Genomic DNA, 23,102 nt, shown 5'->3' with positions numbered 1-23,102 from the left:
AGCCAATTAAAACATAAATGGTAAATAAAAATGGAACCAAATCACAGTAGTGACGTCATATCTTTTATTATACTACTCAAATTATCTGCAATTAATTTACTGTACTATTCTGTAAAAAAAACACAATGTCTCATTCCTCTGGCTAATAGACTGGCTGGGTTACGAATCAATGGTAAGTGATGTGGTTGCAGGTTTGGGTCATGAGACTTATGTCATGCAGAGCACAGTTTATGCAGACCCTGTGTGTCCTAAATTACATCAGCTACCCGTAATTTACAGAGGCAAACAATAAATTATACAAAACTTTAATTTGCAGACACAGACCATTTACAGGAGATGAATAAAAAAGAGTTAATAGACATTGCTGCTAAAATTAATCAGAGAAAAAACGGTATCAAATTATACATTAAAGACCATCAACAATATTCAGGCTTTAGCTGTGAATTTCCTGAATAGACTGTGAAATTATGTAAAATAGAAATTACCCTATTGTTATAATATACAGTACATTCCCATAGAAATGAATTGACAAGGAGGAGGGTGGGTGAGAAATCTTGTCTTAACACTATACATATAAGTGGAACGTTAGTTGAATTCTGGAATGGTCGCATGCATGTAGAAATGTGTGCTAACAAATGCTAATACACCTTTGCACCTTTGGCAGCTGTGAGGCAGGCATCTTTTTATCTATAGCCAAATGAATCATCACTTGAATCTTTTACCATTGCAAAATTGACAACTGTGCCTTTCATTTATTGAAGTCAATTTAGATAACACACTTAATGTCAGTTCTGTGTTTATACTATACACTCACTGAAAAAAATTATTTTCCCATACAGTGATAATAAAGTGATGTTCGGAGAGGTGTGTGTACATCGCTGTATTTAATATCTGTGTAATTGTGGGCAGCAATAAGACTATTGGTCCCCTGTTGATTCTCTCACTGAAACTAGGTCGGACTGCAGTTCTCAAATAATTCCAGCAGTAACCAAACTCGGGAGTCAGTCAAGCCGACTTCAACACACTATATAAGTGTTGAAATCTAGCTAAAGGGTCTGGAGCTCCTGTCATGGAGAAAATTATTATTCACTGCCTATAACCATTCACTGTCTGCGTGATGAATTCTAAAATTCTTTGCTGATTGCAAAACAAAGAAGTCATTTCTCATCAATCTAGTGAGAGAGTAATAAAATTCCCTCCTTACTACAAGCAAAGCATTTATGACAATGTTATCTCATTAAAGAAATCTAAAATGAGCGAAAAGCCAACATTATGCCTGTGAGTGAGTGCACATGAATACGAGAAGAGAAGATGGCAACAAGAGCTTAGTGTAGTGTATGGGTGTAGTGAAATCTCAGCTTCCTGCAAAGTATCAGTCCCAAATGGAATAATAACAATAATCTTTCATTTGTTATAGTGCTTTTCATGTCCTCTAGATGTCTCAAAGCGCTTCACAGAATATACTGTAAAGTGAATTGACTGTATATTTGTGGGCGAAACCCGGCAGCCAATTGCACACAGCAGTGTCCCACAAACAGTCGTGGATTGAAAATGACCAATTTATTATTGTTTTGTTTTGGAGGGATTATTATTAGGCGTGTGGAGTAAGGAAACTTGCCCAAGATTTCGCCCTGCCAGGAATTGAACTCAGGTCTCTCGCTTGCAAGAGAAGTGCTCTAACCACTGAGCTACAGGACTCCACGGTTTGACCCAATCCTTCAAGTGAAGGCTGACCTGGAGGCAAGTTTAGAAACTTGTACAGGTAATCCACTTACAGTGGAAGAGATGGAAGAAAGCCATAGGAGATATGGTGGTGGGGAAGTGGGAGATTAATTGAGTAGGAGGCAATTTCATTTGTTTGCAAATCTTAATTGAATAATGTTTAAATAATTTCCTTTCTTTCTGTCACTGTTGTACATTCGTAGCATTCTGCATGATTGATTTGATGCCTTCCTATCATTTATAAAATTCATCTACAAATACGCAGTTACTCTATATAAAATCTTGTCAAGCACTTTCAGACATTGTAATGGCGTGATAAGGTGCTACATCACATGCAAGGATTATTCATTATAATTTTTATCAATAAAATTATATATAAAACAATTGGTAGAAGATGACACCAGCAGTCTGGAAACTGATATTGAATGTTATAAAGTGTGGTGAAGTGAAAATACGGGCCACTGAAAGAGACTCACACATAGGCTCAAAACACACGGTCTCAACCTTCAACTGCTATGTGGCCTTTTACTGAGATGTGGAAGTTGTTAAAATTCAATGTGATGGTAAAATAAATATGGAGTAAACAATTAAAATGCAAGTGTTAGGACAAAAGGGGTCAGGACAATATTACAATTCCTATCTGAAAACTAAACAGCGATCACAGCCTTGAAATCGCCAAATACCTTTTTATGTTCTACATTATACACTGAAAAGCAGGTGGGAAGTTTTATTTGGCTTGAGAAAAGTTTTGTTGTGCTGAAAATGTACGTCAGGGCAATGTCAAGGGCTGACGCTTTCTATTCATTGACACGCACTGAGATGTGGACTAAAGGATTAATGATGTGGATGGTGATTATCAGACGATAATCCACAGATGATTAGTTGGAAATAAATGTATATCAGGCACCACAGTCATGCAGTGAGCACAGTCAGCATATACTGCATGTTTTTTTTCACTGGTGAAATTGAAGCCAGTAAGTTAATTAGTCAGTAGGAGCTAACCCCCAATGGGATGTGGGTTTAAGTATTAATTCAGCACAAAAAACATTATTGTGGCCCTGTATATTACAGTGTGATTGTTGATGGTAGCACTGACTTTGACAGTGGAACTTCAATGTTAAATGGGGAAGCATTTCCTTCAGAGGAGAATAACAATCTGAGGCTGCAGGACAAAAGAGAAGACATTCTCAGTAGTGGTGAATATCGAGCTGTCACATGTACAGCTGGCCACCACTTCCTTGTCCCACACACACAGTTGTGTTTTTATGCTGTCTGAAAAATTTGAAAAAGGCCAGAAGACATAGAATTATATAGTATTACAAAGAAGGTTACAGCATGGAAACGGGCTCAACCAAAAGCTAACGTTTCAACAATCTTTATCTTTGCAAGGTTTAAGATCAGATTAAATCTTTGTTGGGGGAATGAGGTAGAGGTGTGTTTGGGGTTAGTATATAATCCCTTTTAAATAAAAAAAATTATCCTTTGGTTTCCTTATATACAGAAACCAGTTTCTATTTTAAAAAGCAGTCAGTCAACCTGTAGCCAACACTTTGTTAAACCTTATCTTGAGACACAGTCTATATAAAGTTATATACAGTGATTCACACGTAACTAGGCCGTTTGGTCCAACTAGTCTGTGTCACCTGTCCCCTTCTCCTTTACGAATGCAGAAAGTTTTCTTTTAAATACACTGATGCTATGTGCTTCAACCACAGCTTCCAACAGTAAGTTCCACATTCTTACTACCCTCTGCATGAACAAGTTTGTCCTAACTTCCCTATTAGATCCACTACCACCTATTTTGCATTTATACCATCCAGTATTGGACTCACCAATGAGTGGAAAGAGCCTACGAACATGTACCATATAGAATTAATAATCTTAAGCACCTCTATCAGAGATGTCTGGGTGACTTTTCTCTTGCTTCACTTGTTTCTCCATTGCAGATTTAGATTTTAGGAGTTTAGTTCAACTTTGAACTTGTTCTCATTTAAACAATAAAAAGGAAATGCTGAAGACTCTTACCTGTAGCTTCCTCAAGGGTTAAGACCTCCAGCCTGGGACTATAGTTCCCATAGCCAGCTGCAGTGAAGGCTCGTATCTGGAATATGTATGCACTGCCTGGCTTCAGGTTATAAATAGTGACTGATGTTGAGGTAGTTTTGACCGTAGAATAAGTGCGTTCTTTTATATTCTGTAAAATATAAAGAATTCATATTATAAATTGGACAAACATCAAATTTGGAAAGGAATGTCATTTTCGCATCCATACTCTCACTTTTTTTAAAAAAGTCAGGAACATTAGCTAAATTTTTGAATAGTTTCTCTCTCCACCAGTTGAGACTGTTTAGAGGTACAACAACAAGATTCCATTTGTATAGTGCCTTTCACATGGGCTCAGGGAGGGAGAAGGGAGCAGGGTCTTGAGGCGGGACTTAAAGGAGGCTAAGAAGGGAGCGAGGCAGAGTGATTGGGGGATGGAATTCCAGAGGTTGGGGGCAGAGTGCCTGAAGGCTCTCCCACCAATGGTGGAGCAGGTGGGTAGGGGGACGTGGAGCAGGCCGGAGCCGGCTGAGCGGAGGGAGCGGGAGGGTTGGTAGGGGGTTAGGAGGTTGCAGAGGTAGGGTGGGGTGAGGCCATGAAGGGCTTTGTAGATGAGGACCAGGATCTTGAACTGGATCCTCTAAAGGATTGAAAGCCAGTGGAGTCGGGCGAGAGTGGGGGAGATGGGGTCACGGAGTTTGGTGCCGGAGAAGACACGGGCTGCAATAGTTCTGGATTATCTGCAGCCTGTGGAGGGAGGAGTTGGGAAGGCTGACAAGCAGGGCATTGCATAGTCGAGCCTAGATGTGATGAAGGCCCTGAACAAGAGTTTCAGCGGCCTGAGGGGTGAGGTAGTGGTAGAGTCGGGCGATGTTATGGAGGTGAGGGAAGTCAGAGCGGGTCATGGCTTGGATGTGGGGAAGAAGATAGGTAAGCTGCTCTCAGAGTAGGCTGCTTGCAGCTAGGTGTGCAGAGAATTCCAGGGCGGTTCAATATAATAATAAAATAATAATCCTTGCATTTGATATAGCACTTTTCACACATCTCAAAGCGCTTCACAGAATATACTGTAAAGTGAATTGACACTATATTTGTGGGCGAAACGTGGCAGCCAATTGCGCACAGCAGTATCCCATAAACAGTCGTGGATTGAAAATGACCAATTTTTATTGTTTTTGTTTTTGGAGGGATTATTGTTAGGCATGTGGAGTAAGGAAACTTGCTCAATGTTTCGCCCTGCCTGGAATTGATCCCGGGTGTCTCGCTTGTAAGGCGAGTGCTCTAACCACTGAGCTACAGGACTCCACATTATCCTCCTTACTATAGGAAAGAACAAAACCAATGTCTACCTCCTCACAACTCATAGTACAAATGAGTTTAGGAACTCAATGTGGGCCATTGTAGCCTCTGAACATCCCTTGGCAGCACACTGAAGCATTCTCACTAATTTACTCTGCCCTAGTTCATCAACCTTTGAATGACTGTAATATATTTTGTATCATTTGAACACTTGAATTGATTTAGGGAATTTTTTGGGTCAGCCGGATGTCTGAGACATGCGGAAACCGATCTCCACGATTGGGAGTATCCAAACCTAACTGAGAATTCCATGCATCCCACCTATACATGGAAATTCCCGAGATATTTATTGGAATGCAATGTGCACTCTCTCCCATCCTGCTTACTGCAGAGATTGCCACAGAGGGTTGGCTCGATTCTGATGTGCCATTGCCAGGCATGTCACCTTGGAGCCAGTTCAGCTCCAAAGAGACCCCACTTAGTCCCCCACAAGGAGGATAGTCACTAGTTGGTCATTTGACATCTGACAAACAGGCATTTGAGCCCTCACGAGGTAGATGAGATACCAGGAACTTCCTGCAAACTTTCTGGTTGGCAACACGGCTCAGCATGAAATGTGTGAGAACATTACCATCATCTTATTGCTCACAGCTCAGACACACATCCCTTCCCATCGATAATTGGAGTTGGAGGTGCAGAGATTGAATGGCTACTGCTTCTTTCTCTACAAACCAATCAAGATGGATTTCAAATGCTGGATGTATGAACAGATGTTCATAAAATCCATGTAATGCTTTTCAGCAGCTGGCACCCCAAGCCTCAGAGCCTCAGACGCATCAGCTATCTGGCTGACATCTGCCTTCAGTGTGGTGGGAGGACCTTTACAGGACAACTTATGACTTGCTAGCCACCTTGATGTTCTCGAGGTCCAAATCAATTGTTGCGTACCAGGCTTACTCAGCACCAGCTTCTTAATCCAGGTCCTCATGTGAGGGGCCTTGGTAAATATATATGTCCACTGTGAAGCTGTCTCTGCCTCCAGGGTGCTCAGCGACAGATCAGTGTAGATTGGGGTAACTCAGCCCTCCCTTCCCTGTAACTCATTCCATGGTATCCACTGAATTACTGTCCTGTAACTTGAAACTTGCTCCATGCTATCCACCGAATTACTGTTCTGTAGCTCACTTGATGTTATCTCCTGAATTATAGTCCTGTATCTCACTCTGTTATACACTGAATTACAGACTAGTAACTCACTTTGTGTATCAATTGAATTAGTCTTCTGTCTCACTGGGTGTAACTTGACTTTCACGGAGTTAATCACTCTGTGTTATCCACTGAATCACAGATACGCACCACACTGTGTTACCTATGACTATTTGCATTTATATATCTACTGAATTACAGACTTGTAGCTCACTCTGCATACTTATTGAGTTAGTCTTGTAACTCCCTCCATATGTCTATTGAATAACTCATTCCATCATCTATTGGATTAAAATTCTGATCTTACTTTCTGATATCTATAATTTTCTATATGCAGTGTCATTTTCTTTTGTTAAATTAAGCTCCTAAAATCTGTCCCATTCCATTATTTTAATTCACTTGCATTTCTCAAAAGATTAAACTTTTTTATAAGTAAACCCAAGGCTACAAACAGCTCATGTTAAGCTTATACATAATATAAAGAACTCCATTCAAACAATTCTGTTTCCTCCGCAAATGCATTTTTATCATTTCATCTGCACGGCATAAACAGATTTCAAAGCAAATATTTTTTTCCACTTCCACTTAGTGAGAACAGCCATATACTGCAGTCGAGAGAGGGTTAGCAGTAATCTGTCCCAAGGGTGGAATTATTCCCTGGGGGGCCGTTAGTGGTGTTATTGGGCAGTAACCGCCCATTAAATCCAATTAGTTACTGCCTAAAAGTTTAGATACCAATTTTCTGTTGCACAGATGTGGTATTAATGAACTGATATCAGCCTGGCCAATTCCTGTATCATGATTGCGGCCTATTTAATGCATGGTAATGGAGGCACCAGCTCTGAAGAGTTTTTATTGTGACTTGGAAGGGTTTCCTCTCTGCGCAATTACTGGCAATGTATTTTGTTGAACATGAATAAAAATTGTGGTGGAATCAGAGCTGTGCTGAGTTGTGCAGTGAGGGCCAGACTGTAGTCATAGTGGAGTCCCTTCTTTGTGAGCAACAAACCCAGGTAGAGCTGGCATATCCATTGATCCATTAGGAGAGTGCTCACATGTCAGTGGATTATGAATCGTTCGGAGAAATTGGTGTCCGCTCCTAACTTTGTCTTTACAGATGTTGGTGCAGCAAGAAAACCTAGCATGGAGCTCCTATCACACTATTAGGCTGTGACAATAAATCTTTCCTGCTCAGATATGCCAAAGCAGCAGAACAAGAGGACACAAGTTCAGGGTTTCAAAACAGTAATTTCATGACAAACACCAGAAATTATTTCTGTATAATTAATGATTTAATTCTTACTTAATAATCAATACTTAATTCATAATGGCTGGAAGAAGTCACCGGAAAGTGTGGTTATGGCCAGAATTCCTTTAAGAAACAACTTGCTGCTGTGACAGGGCAGAAGGTTGGGTATTCTGGAAAGGTGAGATCATATGTGCCAAAAGACCTCTTTCATTCTCTCTCTCTCTCTCTCTCCAAGGGTCTAACCATGTGAATGTTAAAACCAATGTGGGCATGGACCATTTTGTATGTGTGTGGTGGGGGGCAGTGGCAGGCTTCTTTATCCTCCACAAAACTGTATCAGTTTATACGTTTTGTTGGTCCAAACACATTTTCATTACCTGATGATTAATTAATGGACCTTTATGATTAAAGTATAAAAACATTTTAAGAATTGCTAACAAATTTAAATACATATTTTTCTTACTGTGGGCATCAAGAAAAAAACAAGGTTAGTGGCTGCTGCCATTTCCTGCCCAGCATTGGGCTTTACCACTCGTCTCCAGCATAATGTTGCCAATAGTTTTTGAACAAATACACAAAGGGAAATCTGGAGATGTTGATAGACAAAATATGGGGGGAAATAATTGACATATACAATGATATCTGCAATGAAAACATGAGACATGTTACATGGGAGGATGCTTTGCATTGGGGAATTTTATGAAAAACAAGAGCTAATTTTTTTTTAGAAAGAATTAAGTCTTCTTTTTAAAAAGCTCCCAGCTGTTACATAAACAGAAAAAAAATGGATTCTGGAATTGACAGGATGTTTCCTGCTGTTATTAGCACACTTGTTTCTTGCATCGATTGTGTGCTAAGTGATTTGTTTTGCTCAGTGTGTCACACCTCTGCTCCTGTACTATCTTGGACATATATCAGATTATCAGAATAAAACGCTAATATAATTAATGCAGGGGTGACACTCCAATGGATACCTTCACATCACACAGAAGAGAAAGCAGTCCCATGTTAACCCATTACTTTACCAGTAGCCTGTTTGTTTGGGAGTTTCACAGTGGGCTATGCACCGCTGTCTGGTGGAAACACTCTGCTTCACAGCTGAGTTTACATCAACGTCCACAGTTGGGCATTATTTTAATCCTCATCAGTGATAGGAGTAAATACTAACTAAGTAAAAGCTAACTGTGGGAGCCACTTTCAGCAGAATTTACTCCTCAAACACAATAACAGCAAGGGCTTGTATCAGGCATTGCATTTTCCTGTTTATTCAGGCAAAAGAAGGCTTTGTCATCTTGATTTTATACAAATTGAAATTTTGTTGTTGTTTTTCATTTTCATGTGGTGAATAGTTAGTTTAGTCACTTGACATCAACTTGTGCTGAAAGCCCTTTACCTCCTCTGTTTAGAGAGGGGTGGTGTGTGTGCTGGGTGGGGAAGGTTGAGGTTTACTGTTGTAAAGTGTTTCAACAGACATTTTTTGCAGGATTAGTATGCAGAGGGGAGCTCAGTGACTAAACCATCAATTCTAATAGTTTCTGGTCTGATCGCTCTATTTTGTAAATGATAATTTGATCAAAACTAAGGAGAATACGGCAACCATTGCTGTAAGAGTTCACTTTACAGTAGTTGTACGTGGCCTGTACCCTCGTTGTAGAACAACACCATTAGGTGGTATCTAAAGCCAACTAGAGTTCCATAGATGCCACCTACACATAGAAATTCCCATGTATTAATAATAATAATCCTTGCATTTGATATGGCGCTTTTCACGTCTTCTAGACATCTCAAAGAGCTTCACAGAATATACTGTAAAGTGAATTGACTGTATATATTTGTGGGCGAAACGCGGCAGCCAATTGCGCACAGCAGTGTCCCACAAACAGTTGTGGATTGAAAATGACCAATGTATTATTTTTTTGTTTTGGAGGGATTATTGTTAGGCATGTGGAGTAAGGAAACTTGCCCAAGGTTTCGCCCTGCCTGGAATTGAACCCAGGTGAACTTGGAATGGAATGTGCACTCTCTCCCTGGAGGGACACATTCTGCTTACCTAAACCCAGAGAGTACAAGCAAATTAAAGTGTCCCTTATTCCTGGCAGTGCAGGTATCAAGTTTGCCCAAAAAACTACCTTTTATAACAACACCAGCCTTTTACCAAAATAAAATACTGCAAACATTTTTGCACCAGACACCAGGAAGCCTCACGAGCTTTGTTGGCTGAGTTTGGTTGAGTGAGTTTGTGTGCAGCTGTGCGTGTGCCAGTGGAGGCCCTCACCTTTTCGTAGTACTTGATTTCATATTCCGTGATGACTCCGTTCGGATGCTCCGGTTCCTTCCAGGAGAGATTGACATTCCTCTGCTGCACTCTATCCTTCAATACACCGGTAACCTGCGAGGGGGCTGTTTGGACAAACAATGTCAATGAGTGCTAGATAAACATACTCTCAGACTGAAATCAAAATGCCAAATCCTAATCAGCCCCAGATCCTTGAAGTTTCATTCTATAAAAAAAACTTCCTATTGTCTTTATCTGAGAAGCTCATGAATATTCAAGACAGAGCTTGTTAATGTTTACAACCCATAATAGGAATTTAAATTAAAGTGCAAGTAGCAGAAGATAATATTGTTCAACACAGTGCAAAATAACAGTGGTTTGGTTTTGAAAGAAAATTATGTAAATTTATTTAAATTGAGGCAACAAAAATAGTTGTAGATTATTCTCATAGAAAGAACACAGGACAGGGTTGGGTTTGTTGCCTGAAATGTGCTTTTCTTTCCCTGTAATCTCCATCTTAAAGTTGTGCTATTTTCCTCTTTAGTTTGCAAGTGCTTTTTTCTTTATTTTCTTGTGAGAGGGGGTCAGGGGAAGGACATTCAGATATCTATTGCTGTAATAAGGAAAATATATTTCTTTGGGTGAGAATTCTATGCCACGAATACCAATTGTTTGCTATGTGCATTAACTTATTTGTTTATCAATGAGGTACCTATTTGAAGGGCTGGGGTTGATAGTGCAGGACAGAGTCATGGTTGGAAGAAATAGGAGACAGTGCGATAATTCAAGAACAAGTGCTTAAGTGATGGCAAACATGGGTTTTAAAAGTCAGTAGATTGTTGGAAAAAAGGAAGACAGAAGGAGGTAAAGAATGCTGCAGTCTTGAGAAAGAATGGACTGGAGTAGCAGACAGGGTTATAAGTATTGATTTAAACAAAGTGAGAATGTAAGGAGCAAGAACATTGTGCAGGATGGTGCAAAAGGATTTTGAGGAGAAAAAAGAGAAACATCAAAGAAGTAATGAACATTTGTGGACTCTGAATAACACTGTCCAGCGCCTTGTGACATCCTCCCGACGTGAAAGGCGCTATACAAATGTAATCTTGTTGTTGTTGAGGCATAATGTTTCAGCTGTTAAAGTAGAAAAGGAGACAGATAGACAATTATGCCTGCATGTAAATGATAGCTGTGCTATCCTCGAACCTTTCTCTTAGTTTAAGTACTCAGTAAAAACTTTAAAGCATTCTGTTGTGGACATTTTGTTTTACCACTAATTCAACAACAACAATAACAACAGAGCGCTTTACAGTTTCGGATCCCGGGACCGAGCCAGTGGGAGGGATGGGAAGGTGACCAAAGGCGCGGTCGAAAAGAAAGGTCTTCAGCAGAGACCTGAAAATGGGAAGGGAAGGAGCGAGACGAAGGGAGTGAGGAAGGCAGTTCCAGAGCCTCGGAGCATAATGGCTGAAGGCACGGCCACCAAGGGTGAGCGGAGGACTTGGGGGACGAGGAGGAGGCCAGATCCGGAGGAACGAAGGCAACAGGTACTGTGCTGAGGAGAGAGGAGGTCAGAGAGGTAGGGGGGTGCAGAGGAGTTCAGGAAGTTGAGTACGAGGGTGAGGATCTTGAAATCGATCCTCTCTGGGATAGGCAGTCAGTGCAGTCTGGCGAGGACTGGGGTAATTGGGGAGCGGAGCGGGTGAGAATGCGGGCGGCAGAGTTCTGAATGAGTTGGATTTTATGGATGGTAGTGGATGGGGGACCAGTGAGGAGGGCATTTGAAAAGTCCAGCCGGGAGGTGACAAATGTATGGACCAGAGCTTCAGCGGCTTTTGGGGAGAGGTATTGGCAGAGACGGGTGATGCGTCGGGAGGTGGAAGAAAGCGATGCTGGTGAGGGACCAGATGTGGGGGAGGAAGGATAATTGGGGTCGAAACTGATGCCTAGGTTGCGTATGGATTCGGAGAGATTTAGGTGGAGGTCAGGTTGGTGGAGGAGATGAGAACCGTGAGATTTTAGACGTTGACGAGAGCTGAAGAGTATGGCTTCCGTCTTGTCAACGTTCAGCTGAAAGAAGTTTGCTCTCATCCAGCTCCTGAGGTCTGACAGGCTGACAGAACATCAGGGGACTCGGGGTCGCAAATAGAGGTGGAAAAGTAGAGTTGGGTGTCATCTGCATACATGTGGAAGTGTACCCCATGTCTGCGGATGACATCCCCAAGAGGGAGTATGTAGATCAGAAAGAGGAGGGGGCCAAGGATGGACCCTTGGGATACCCCACAGGTTGAGAGGGGGAGGAGAAGCCATTTATACAGATGTACTGCTGGCGGTTTGTGAGGTAGGGCTTTTATTTCAATAAAAGTCACATGTAGGACTTTTATTTCAATAAAAGGTCACATCACCCTCATTAGAGAACCTGAGGCCAGAACTTTTTAACAGTGTTAGCTTTAAGACCATGATCTTAAAATTGATGATTGTGCATTTTTTGGAAAATTGTTCACTTCAGCCTTTAATTTTGAAGCTTTTTTCCGAGCTCTTAAAAATGAATTGCGGTAAATTGGCATCCAAATTAAGACTGAATTTAATAGTTTTCTAAATACTGCTCGATATTAAACAGTAAGTTAATCTTAAGGCTCAGACAATGTGAATCAGTAGTATTGGGTGCTACAGTGCATGTTGCACAATTTGATGTCAGTGCAGCATAATAATAATAATAATAATCCTTGCATTTGATATAGCGCTTTTCACGTCTTCGAGATGTCTCAAAGCACTTCACAGAATAGACAGTAAAGTTAATTGACTGTATGTATATTTGTGGGCAAAATGTGGCAGCCAATTGCACACAGCAGTGTCCCACAAACAGTCGTGGATTGAAATGACCAATTTATTATTGTTTTTTTTCTTGATTATTATCAGGTGTGTGAATGCATTTGATCAAACAAAAGTAATGTCACAGCCATACAACAGATTATCTCTTAAAAGAACAACAATCACTTGCATTTATATAGCTTATGTGCGATAACATTTCGGAGTGCTGATTAAAAACAATCAGTAGACAAGTTTTACACTGTGAGTAGAAAGTAAGCACACCTTTTCGAGGTGTTCTGAATTGAATTAGCACAGCCAACTTTCCTCTCTGATACAATATGCAGTCTTACTAAGACTGCATCCCTCACAGAGTTCAATTTTGTTTGGTCAGCCAGGAGCCTGACACATGTAGATACCCATCAGAAGGTGTAAGAGTATTCAAATCAAGCAGATTTTTCCTTGCATCCCACCTACCCTTGGAAATCCCAGAGATAGATTTTTGGAATGGAATACACACTCTCCCTGGAGGGTCACATCCTGCTTATCTAATTCCGGAAAATATTAGGTGCAGGTTGGCAACAGCCAGGGCTTGAGGACCACAGAGTGTGTGTTAGGGTATTGCTTGAGGCTAACCAACTAAAACCGCATAGCTTGCCTTTGATACTGCTGTCTGGCAGACTTTCCCGCTGCTTGTCTAGCTAGGACCACCCTACACAGAGGGCTGGCTCGATTCTGACATTCCACTGCCAGGCATGTCACCTTGGATCCAGTTCAACTAAGAGAGTTCATATAACACATTGAAAATGAAAATGCTTCAAGTTGATCAGAATCTGAAAGATGAAGATAAGGTAATACTGCTGGCGTGGTGCCATGTCTCAACCAAAATAGCTAACCTGCCCTTCTGTTTCTGATCCACAACTTATATGTTTTCAGCATTTTCCCTTTTTCTTTCACAATATTCAACATTTGCATGTTATTGCCCATACTGTATAAATCACTCGCTTTGGAACCACCCCACACCATTTTGCAACATCAACAATAATGGCCCACATTTGTATGGCATCGCCACATAAAAGAAACATCTTGAAGCAGTTTCCAAAATGGGATTAAGGAGAAATGAAGTGAACGTTGCTATGGAGACGGGAACAGCAGCTACTTTGTGCCCAGCAACGCCCTACAACGCCCTTTTTGTGCTGTACGATTCTATGATACAAACAACAATGAGATAAGTAGCCAATGTATTTGAATTTGGGGTGAAATTGAAAGAGGGGGAAATAGAAGCAGGGGAGATGATCTCTATGTTTCTTTGCGATAGTGCCGTCAGGATACAGGACAGTGGGGGAAGGTGCCTTAATGTCAACCAGATTTAGAAGGCAGATGTATCTTAAGGACACAATCAGAAAAAGAATACGATGATCTGAAAATAAATACACTTACATGTAATTTAGAATGCTAATTTATAGGCAAGGAGTAATATGCTACAACTACAACAACCACAAAGAGGACGTTCCAAGGCACTGGAGAGTCAGGGATCTGGACCCGACTAAGACATCCCAACTAAGACTGGGATGAGATTTCAAATACAGTATATTTGGTTTTGGGGAGGAGGGATTTGAATTCCCCATTAGGGAGGAATATTATTCAGGCCACATTGCAGATTATACGTACAATTGACAAGGAAATAGAGGGAAATTTAAAAAAAATTGCAGGAAGGAGGGAAGAAAAAAATGAAACAAAATGGAGAAAAAAAGTTGGGGCATCATGCTCCCTGTACTGGCTCTCAGACACAGCTATGGGAGGAGAACACGGCAGTTCCTTTAATGAGTTACCCTCTGTCAATTATTTGATGCTCATTTTACCATTAACTCTTAGCTCTTTATTCTTTATCAAAGTCCCATTAGTAGTGAGAAGTCAAACTCAATGATGCTTGGGCTTTGAGACAATTCCTTGTGGATTCTCCCTCATCTTCCCCCCTTCCTTTCCCATGACATTGTTACCTCAAGGGTTTAATCACAATTGTTAAAACTACCATCATCTTTCCTTGAAGACAGCTGCCAATTTTCTCCTGAAGATTTATGATCCGTTGACCCATAATGCTGTTTAAGATCATTTCCTGTGGAACAGGCAAGGTGGCAATGACAGAGTCCGCTTACTACTGACTATTCATCCACTTGTCACAGCAATTGTTAGTCTCAAGAAAAGCCAATGAAACAAAGACCACTTTAATGTTGACTATGCAATTTAATACCAATTAATTCAGATGGTTCTACTATCAAAATAAAGTGCAAATCTCTCAGGTTTGTGGGGCATGCAGAATGCTTGGAAGAGCTGTATCCTTTTATTCTATCTGTGGACTGGAATGTTACCTGTTTTTTGGTTCAGGAGCCAGCTCGAGTAAGGAGATTGTTTCTGTTACTGCCTCCTAATTGAGATCAGTGCGCAATAGTCTTCAACGTGGTATATGACTCGGTAACTGAACAGAAATCTCTACCTACTGCCATTGCTGAGCATTTGCTTGTGAATATTGGACACCACTACAACCCTTGAGGTGGGGGTCAAAAAAAAACACAATCAGTTGGAGTTTCATATTCACTGGGGAAATTTTACAGAAGCAGAAGAGGATGAGCAAATACAATTACAAGCCACAGAAACTGTGGGCTACATATGACAGCAGGGAAATAATGGCACATCATCCAAAGACATTCTGAGGAATGGTCATTGGATAATAGCCATCAGCTGAGGTGGACTTCATTGGAATACTCATTGTAGTTACATCCACCGTCATCAACCCTTTTGTGATAAGATGTCGAATTTAATGTAAGGGGGATTTAGCAAGCTCGTAGGCATTACTAGTAAATACCGTTCCTTGAGATGTTTTAGTATGGCCTGCAGCCATATACAGGCTTTTGTAATACGGGCCTTTGGTCACCTTCCTCCCCCTCCCCTTAGCTCAGCGCCAGGATCTGTTACTGTAAAGCGCTCTGAGACGCTGCCCGGTGTGGAGGGCGCTATATAAATCCAAGTTGTTGTTGTTGTAGCATTCCTTGACTGGGAGTGGTTTCATCACAGCAAAGCATCAATGAACTCATGCTCAACATCACAATCAATACTTTCTCAATATTATTACTTTACACTGATCAAAATTAGAATAACCCACCTGCAGGCATTTTTTTATCTGAAAGAAGTACAGAGTTGAACATCAAAATTTTGTAAAACGTGTTTTAACACCCTCAATAATGAATAGAGTGCAACTACAAAAGGGTCTATTCTGCAAGTTGCATAAACCATGTGTGAAGGGTAACTTATAGGTTTACAGCAACAACAAAATTACATTTGTATCACACCTTTCATGTCAGGCTTAAACCTAACACAAGCAGATTTACTTCAGATCCAGCGTTACCCTAATTGTGACTATGGTAAATGTTGTCCGACTGATCTTCTGTTTAGCTACTGCTTCTGTTGGTACAGATCACTGACAGTAGACCAGAAGCCTGATATTCCACATGGTAAAACATCACCGTCTTAAAAATCAAGATTGTGCAGGATTTTGAACTCTTATTTTTTAATTTAACTTGGACGTTGGTTGCCTGCAGTTCTTTTTAAGAATTTTCTAAAATTCTACAAGGCGATATTCTTAATGTGGAGACATGAGAAATTTCAAGCCTCCGATGCCCTCAGCTGTATAACTATGAATACATAGAAATAAATGTGATATTGCTAACCTTGATAATCCACCCATGGGTCACTTGATGGGTCATTTATTGGAAACTGCAACAAACTCACATATCTCCACTTTGTGTACCATGCTACAGTAGAAGAAGCCTTCTGCATGCATTTAAATCAGTAGTTTAATCTTTTTTTAAGCATTCTACAAGGTTCGACAGGATTCAGTCAAGCAGAGAAACACATTGACAGGTAACTGAATGACTCACTGTAGCAGAAAATGCCTTAATTGTTATGCTTGTCCTAAACCATCTGTTTTCGCACAAACCTCTGCAACTGTACTGAAACATTAAGGAATGTGTTGGTGACCCTGGACTCTCTGTTAAAGGTTAACGTATTTCCTAAATGATCTCTATCTGGATCCAGAGTAGAAAACATTATGAAAATGCTTCCTGCGGGAATTGCTGCATTATTTCTAGTCCACTTGCTGGTTCAGTCAGAGTACTGCTATGGAGCTAACGGTACGAGCCAACCCAGTCGGCTGCTATACAACAATTTCCTGAGTGGTTTTACAGCTGAGGAGCTGTGTGGCACCTTGTGGGCTTTGCAGAATACCTTCTATTATATACTGTGCCATTAGATAGATCATCGAAGTGACATGGTATTAGCATCATAAAACTTAACCTAGTTTAAGCTCTTACTGTAGTGTTCAAGAAATTATATTGGTTTCCCACACAAAATTATCTTAAAGTATCTCTGTTTCTAAATGTGACAATTTAATGTGCATCAGAGCTGAACTTTCAAGAGCCTGCTGTATCCTAAAACATTCTTTCTGACCCAGACCAGATGCATTGATCACAAGTAAGTTTAACCTTGTCTTTGACTGTCTCCTTTGTGTTTAGTCTGTCTCATTTTGTCCAACTTTTACTTGCTCAGTTAGTCTACAAAGTGAGTGGCTATGCCAAAAAGACTTGGATGGTTTCTGGATTGATCCAGGATCTGAGTTAGTTGCTCAACCAAGGCAGCTATTGGTTGGGGAAGGGGGCCACATCGATTGACTTCAGTTGGACTTGGGAAGTGTGTGAGGAAAATCAACCAGAATTCTGCTCCTGATGGCTATCCAGTGATCCCTGCTGGAAGGTGTGAGTGTGTGGACACAGTGGGGAGAACAGATCAAATTCAGCTGTTACATTCCTCTCCTCCAATACTGGCCATTGGGCAAATAATCTGCTAAAACTCACTGTCAAGGTTCATTGGTGCAAGGACACAATAAAAGTCAACACCCTCACTGTGGACTTATTCTCAATCAATCCATATGTTTACTGATATTGGCAACACACTGGGGATTAAAATGTGAAGTTTGCATACTGGAATTGTGTTAATATGTGAATACCTTGGGATGTCCTCCTGATGTGAAAAGCACTATACAAATATAATTTTGTATTGTATTTTTGTATTGCATATTGGAGAGTCAGATTTGCACTGGATCCTCAAAGTGCTGAATCAGGAATCTCAAGCCTACAAGTCAGTGAGTTAGATCCTTTAACTAAGAAATAGTGAATAACCCCCTTTCACCCTTTAGTCTTAGCATGACGTTTAAAGGTTGTGCTCGGATGCAAATAAACAGGTTTATGAACCACATTTTTAATGTTCTAATTGAGTTTAATTTGCATGTCTTAAAATGAACTAAATTGTACTGATTCCTGATATAAGCAAACTTTCCTTCTGTTGTCAAGACAGATAATGGCACTGCTGCTTAGTGTAGCTGGCTCTACATTTTTGCTGAGGTACTGCTGTTATATTAATGCATTACAAATATCTTGAAACTTTACCTGAAGAAGGATTGATCTTATCCAGAACCATTTTTTTAAAAAAAACTACTGCTGAGAAACAAACCTAAGTAAAAGGCCAAGACACATAGCACTGGATGTCACAAACACCATCAACACAGGAACTTTGTAAAATGTTTATAAAGATGATTCAAGTAATGAATTAAATGCATACTGAGGGCCATGTCTCTGATACATAAACCAAATAAATGAAGAAGATGGTAGAAGATGCCAGGTTTGGGTGTCTGCACATTCTAGGTAGCCAGATGGTGTTGGCAAACATTTGTGGAGTATTTCAGGCAGTGGCCAAAAGGCAGACCAAGTGTTCTCTTTCCCATCTATTTGACTTGTCTCAAAGTGGCCCTCTCAGACAGCCCACATCTGCTCATTATATGCTGTTCTCTCCTGGTATGAAATTGATAGTGATGGAGATCAATATACAGAAACCATAACTGGTACGTGGGGGTTGCCCACATTCACTCAAACTTTGTACCCTTTCAACACAAATGGACCATTTTATAGTAAGGAAGGGGGGGTGGGGTGAAATTAGAGGCAAAGAGAAGACATGGAATTATCAGACAAATGAATGAGGATCTGATGTTGTTTATCAACATCTGTTAATTTTCACAATGAATTTGGCCCAATGATACATGGAATGTTTTATATTACTGCACCAAATTGTAATACATTCACAGCAACTCTCAAAGACATTGTAACAAGAGGTTGTGTTCCATTCCTGTGATTTATTTATTGGAGATATTTGACACAGCCAATACTGTGACTGATTTTTAAGGGTCAAAACATTGGGAATTTGCACAAAGTGAGTGTTGGTGTTGATGAGAACGTAAAAGCGCCTAAGGCTTTAAAAAGGCCATTACTGTCTACCACCAGATCTATCTTAGTTATTTTTCTTGCTCAAGGTGCTTCTGTTCCCCATTGCTGGCTACTTCAGGAGTGTCTAAATGCATCATTGTCCCTCGCCCGCTTGTAATGAACGACTGATTTAAGGAATGCTGTGTGGAGGTGGATCTCTCCCAGCCTTCCTTGCACTATAGATAGTATTTCTGCCAAATAGGTCATAGAAGCAATTTAAATATGGTTACCAGCAGGAGGTTATGTGGTTTCAATGAGTGACCCTTGGCCCATGTGAACAAAAACAATGAACACCAAGCTGTGCTTTAAAATGACCTGAGCCATGTATCATGCTGTAAGAGTTGCGTCTAGCCCTGGGACAATTTTGTGTACATTCCTCATTTAAATTGCACTGTATTGTGCCATTTGAATTCCTGAGTCAATCTTTTGGGAATGACTCCACTAATCTTTGTCACTAAGAATACACAGGTATATTAATTAAGCACAGTTTTGGGGGACTGTGCAAAGGCGGCTGACAACATCTACAAGGAAATCTACGACTCTGCCCAAGGCCTGCTTCTGCATAGATGCTGTGCTATTTAGATTCTGCTGTGAGTTACTAATGGAGTTCTCAGCAGCTGAACCAGGGTTCTTTCTGGAAGTGGTTTCAATCAGAAAGCAAAGGTCTTTCAATCAATCAGTGGGCAGCGCACACAGACCAGACATTAAAAAGCACTGAAAGAATTCACTTTGTGTTCCATCCAGTCAGCAGTGGCTCAGTGAGTCGGAAAATAAAATTTCAGATGATGATAGGGACTTGCTTTGATAAATGTCGAGGAACTCTTTTGGCTTAGTAATATGACAAGGCTTCAGCTTGGAGGCTGGCTTCAATGTCTGCCTGTACACCCATTCTGCCCGTGAGTGAATTCCTCACAGAGGCCACTTATTGTCCCTGAGATGCTTTGGCTGAAAGCTGTTTCTCTATTCACAATAAAACCCAAGAAAGATTTGGTTGAAACATGCTTTCTGTACAAAGGAGCAAATTCAAGCCTTCAGTGTAGCAAACCCAAAATGATTATGCACTAAGGTACAATGCACAAATTGTATTTGTGTCAAATCTCTGATAACAGAAGCAATGCAAATCATATATGTATGCCGGAATACATGTTTGAAGTAGGCAGCACAACAGAATCCTAGATAAATATAAATAGCACAGAATGTTCCCTTGGACCAGTTTTGATGACTTGCAGATACAAAAAGACAGTTTGTAAATTTCTGTGCCACAGGCCATTGAATCAGTCATTCAACAATTTCAATCTAAACTCAAATTCAAAGCACTGCACAGAATCATATTTTATGAAACAGTGATTACATTTCTAAAATGCAATTCTGTCTCTGGGATAAAAAAAATGGCAGTGATTTAACTATGCAGCACATCACCTGCTAACCAGAATGATGGGCGCTGATTGTCTTGTGGCTCTGAATACAATCTGGTTGTCAGATAAACTCTGGCTGAGGCAATAAATAGTTCAAACTGGGTTAGCAAGATTGGAACAGCCTGAAAACATAAATCTCCCTGTCGAAAACAAGCTGGACTATTTGTGCACAACCCTACTGTCAAAATATTCGGTGGCATTTTCTCCCTATTCATGTAAACGTTTCTAAATACACACTAACACAACACTTGTTAAACATAACCCCAGTTCCTCACAGTGGAAAATCAACCATGTCACTCACCAAGCAGTTCCATTTGCTTTCAGCATTATGTTTGGCATCATGTGCATTGTTCATTAAACCGTTGATCACCACAAGGACCCAAAAGACATTCACCAGAAAGACAAAGACTGTACTGCATGGAAACTACAGCCAGTACAATGAACAGTGTTACCTAAAATAATCTTTGTTTTCACATGATGGGGGTTTTCAAAATTTCTCTATGAATGATGTGATTGACAGCTAAACAAAACTGTGGTATGTTGGTGTAGGGATAAAGTGTGTTTCTTTACATTTAGTGCACTAAGCATTAAGAAGCAGAACATTGGAGAATGTTTTATATTTGTAACAAAATTGAGCATTTAAGTGTTATTTGTAGATCAGGTAATGAAAGTTATTTGGTTCACTGGAATTCTATGATTAAGTCAGATAAATCTGATTGCTTTATATCAGTACCAGCCAAACTACGCCCCGGTTCCAGCCCACTGGACTGTCAAGAAGCAGCCCTCTCGAACATTTCCATGAGTCTAGGTAAGTACGTTTTCAATCAGTAGTGTGTTTCTAGGTTTTTCTTGATTGATTACTTCTTGATTTATGCCCCAAATCAAGAAATATTCAATCACGAAAATGTATTTTGTTGACCACCACTGCCTTATGTCAACCGTACCTCTTTAGTCAGCCTATTTTGGGCTGGATTTGGAAATTATTACAGATCTATCTTAACAAATGCATTGGCAATCTTTGGTAAGGTGCAGTATGTCGTCTAATACTACTTCATTTATTTTGTCCGATCACCTCCTTTTTACATAATTCTTCCCAGAATGATTTCACCAGTAATAGAATTGTTAACTACTGAGAATGGTTTGGGGCTTCTGTAGTCTTCAGATTAAGAAGGTCTGAAGTTTGAGTCTTTGAATGTTGTACTCAGTGTTATACATACAAAGAATCAGAAGAGGATACAGACATCCTCCTCCTGCTCTCAAAGACCACCAACGATTAAATACACATTTATCAATAGTCCATGTAGAATTGAACTCACACTCAAGAAGAGTCCATTTTAAAATGCCAAATTTCAGTTGTATACTTAGTACCAGACTGCCAGGAATCAACTCATCTGCTCTCTCCTGCTGGACAACTGGTTATAAATGTAAAATAATCAATTTAATACTATTCCCACTTCCTTTGTTGCTTGGGCTTCAGGCACAAAACAGCAGCTCCTAATCTGTACATTTGCAGACACAATCTTCTGTTGACAAATTAAATGTTAGTTTTAGGCCTATGGAGCTGCTGGTTTACTCAATAACTCCAGCTGATCTGTAAGTTCGCTCACTACTTCTTACTTGATTGTAGTTGTGGCCTGGAGTTATTCTTTATTAAATAATTCACCATCACTATAGAAGTTAATGTGCACTCTCTTATCTACGTCTCCAGTTGATTCAATAAGCAAAGCTGCAAAGAAAAAGTAAAAAGGTTTGGTACGAAAGCTCACCCTGGCTTTCGCTAGATTAATAGAAGGTGGTGGATTTCCGTATTCACTATTACTTGGCCAAGATTACCACACAGTTCACACATTATGTTGAAACATTTCTAAGGTTAGAGTTTTCCAAAGATCCTTCCCATTAACTCTATAGGAAGTATTTGCTGAATTGACTAGACCCCAATTTGTGGTATTTGCAAAAAAGGGCTGGGAAGCACTACATGAACCGTGTTGTTGTTTGTGTTTTTAAATATATACACAAATAAGCAGTAACAATGTGGCAAAATAGAAGTAACAATTGACAATTTCCTCCCCATTTGTGAAAAACATATAAAATCCCACTACATACAAATTCATGTTGTTTCCTGTATTTCTCTTGTATTAGTTTGCCACAAAAAATATTCCCAAAGTGCTATCCACAAAGAACCACGGACGTTAGTGATCAATTTTTATTTGGGGGATTGTTAGCCAGTACAAAATGAGAAACTCCTGTCTCTTTTAGAATAGTGCCATGGGATCTTTTACATATACCTGAATGACAGGACCTTGTTTTAGTGTCTCATCTGAAGGACAGTACCTCAACAATGACCCAAACCCCAGCACTGCGTTGGAGTGTCAGATTAAATTATATGATTCCAAGTTCCGATGTGGGTCTTGAACCCACAACCTTCTGATTCGTGGGAGTGCTACCACTGCCCTAGGCTCACACATGATGTGTGCAACAAACAAAATACAACACAAATTTCAATTTGTAAAGCGCTTTCAAGTCGGGAGGACGTTCCAAGGCGCTGAACAGTCAGGGATTTGTTAGCCAGAACAGCTCAGTATTCTGGCTAGTTATTGCTTTCCATGAGTACTTACCTATTTATTGTTATCTCAGACATGAGTGGGTTAAGTTCATAATAGGGCAAAATTAACATGGTCTGTAGAAGTATTCATGTGGTGGGTTAAGTTGCCTTATTTGCA

The 23,102-nt window shown here is 40.2% G+C and overlaps 1 protein-coding gene and 1 non-coding gene across 2 annotated transcripts in view; both read right to left on the bottom strand.

Moving 5' to 3' along the window:
* The window catches only part of epha7 (eph receptor A7), a 193,781-nt gene that overhangs the window by 42,193 nt on the left and 128,486 nt on the right, over window positions 1-23,102 (bottom strand). The window contains exons 6-7 of the mRNA XM_042333027.1: window positions 9,795-9,919; window positions 3,748-3,916 (exon numbers count right to left, since the gene is read on the bottom strand). Coding sequence (XP_042188961.1) covers window positions 3,748-3,916; window positions 9,795-9,919 — 294 coding nt within the window. The remainder of the gene's footprint in view (window positions 1-3,747; window positions 3,917-9,794; window positions 9,920-23,102) is intronic.
* Window positions 4,997-5,068, bottom strand: trnav-uac. Its single transcript has one exon. It is a non-coding gene; the product is annotated as a tRNA-Val (tRNA).

Source organism: Callorhinchus milii, unplaced genomic scaffold, assembly GCF_018977255.1.
Source record: "Callorhinchus milii isolate IMCB2004 unplaced genomic scaffold, IMCB_Cmil_1.0 Scaffold3, whole genome shotgun sequence".
Lineage (NCBI taxonomy): Eukaryota > Metazoa > Chordata > Chondrichthyes > Chimaeriformes > Callorhinchidae > Callorhinchus > Callorhinchus milii.
The sequence above is the reverse complement of the archived record's forward strand: the minus strand, read 5'-3'. Positions and strand labels throughout refer to the sequence as shown.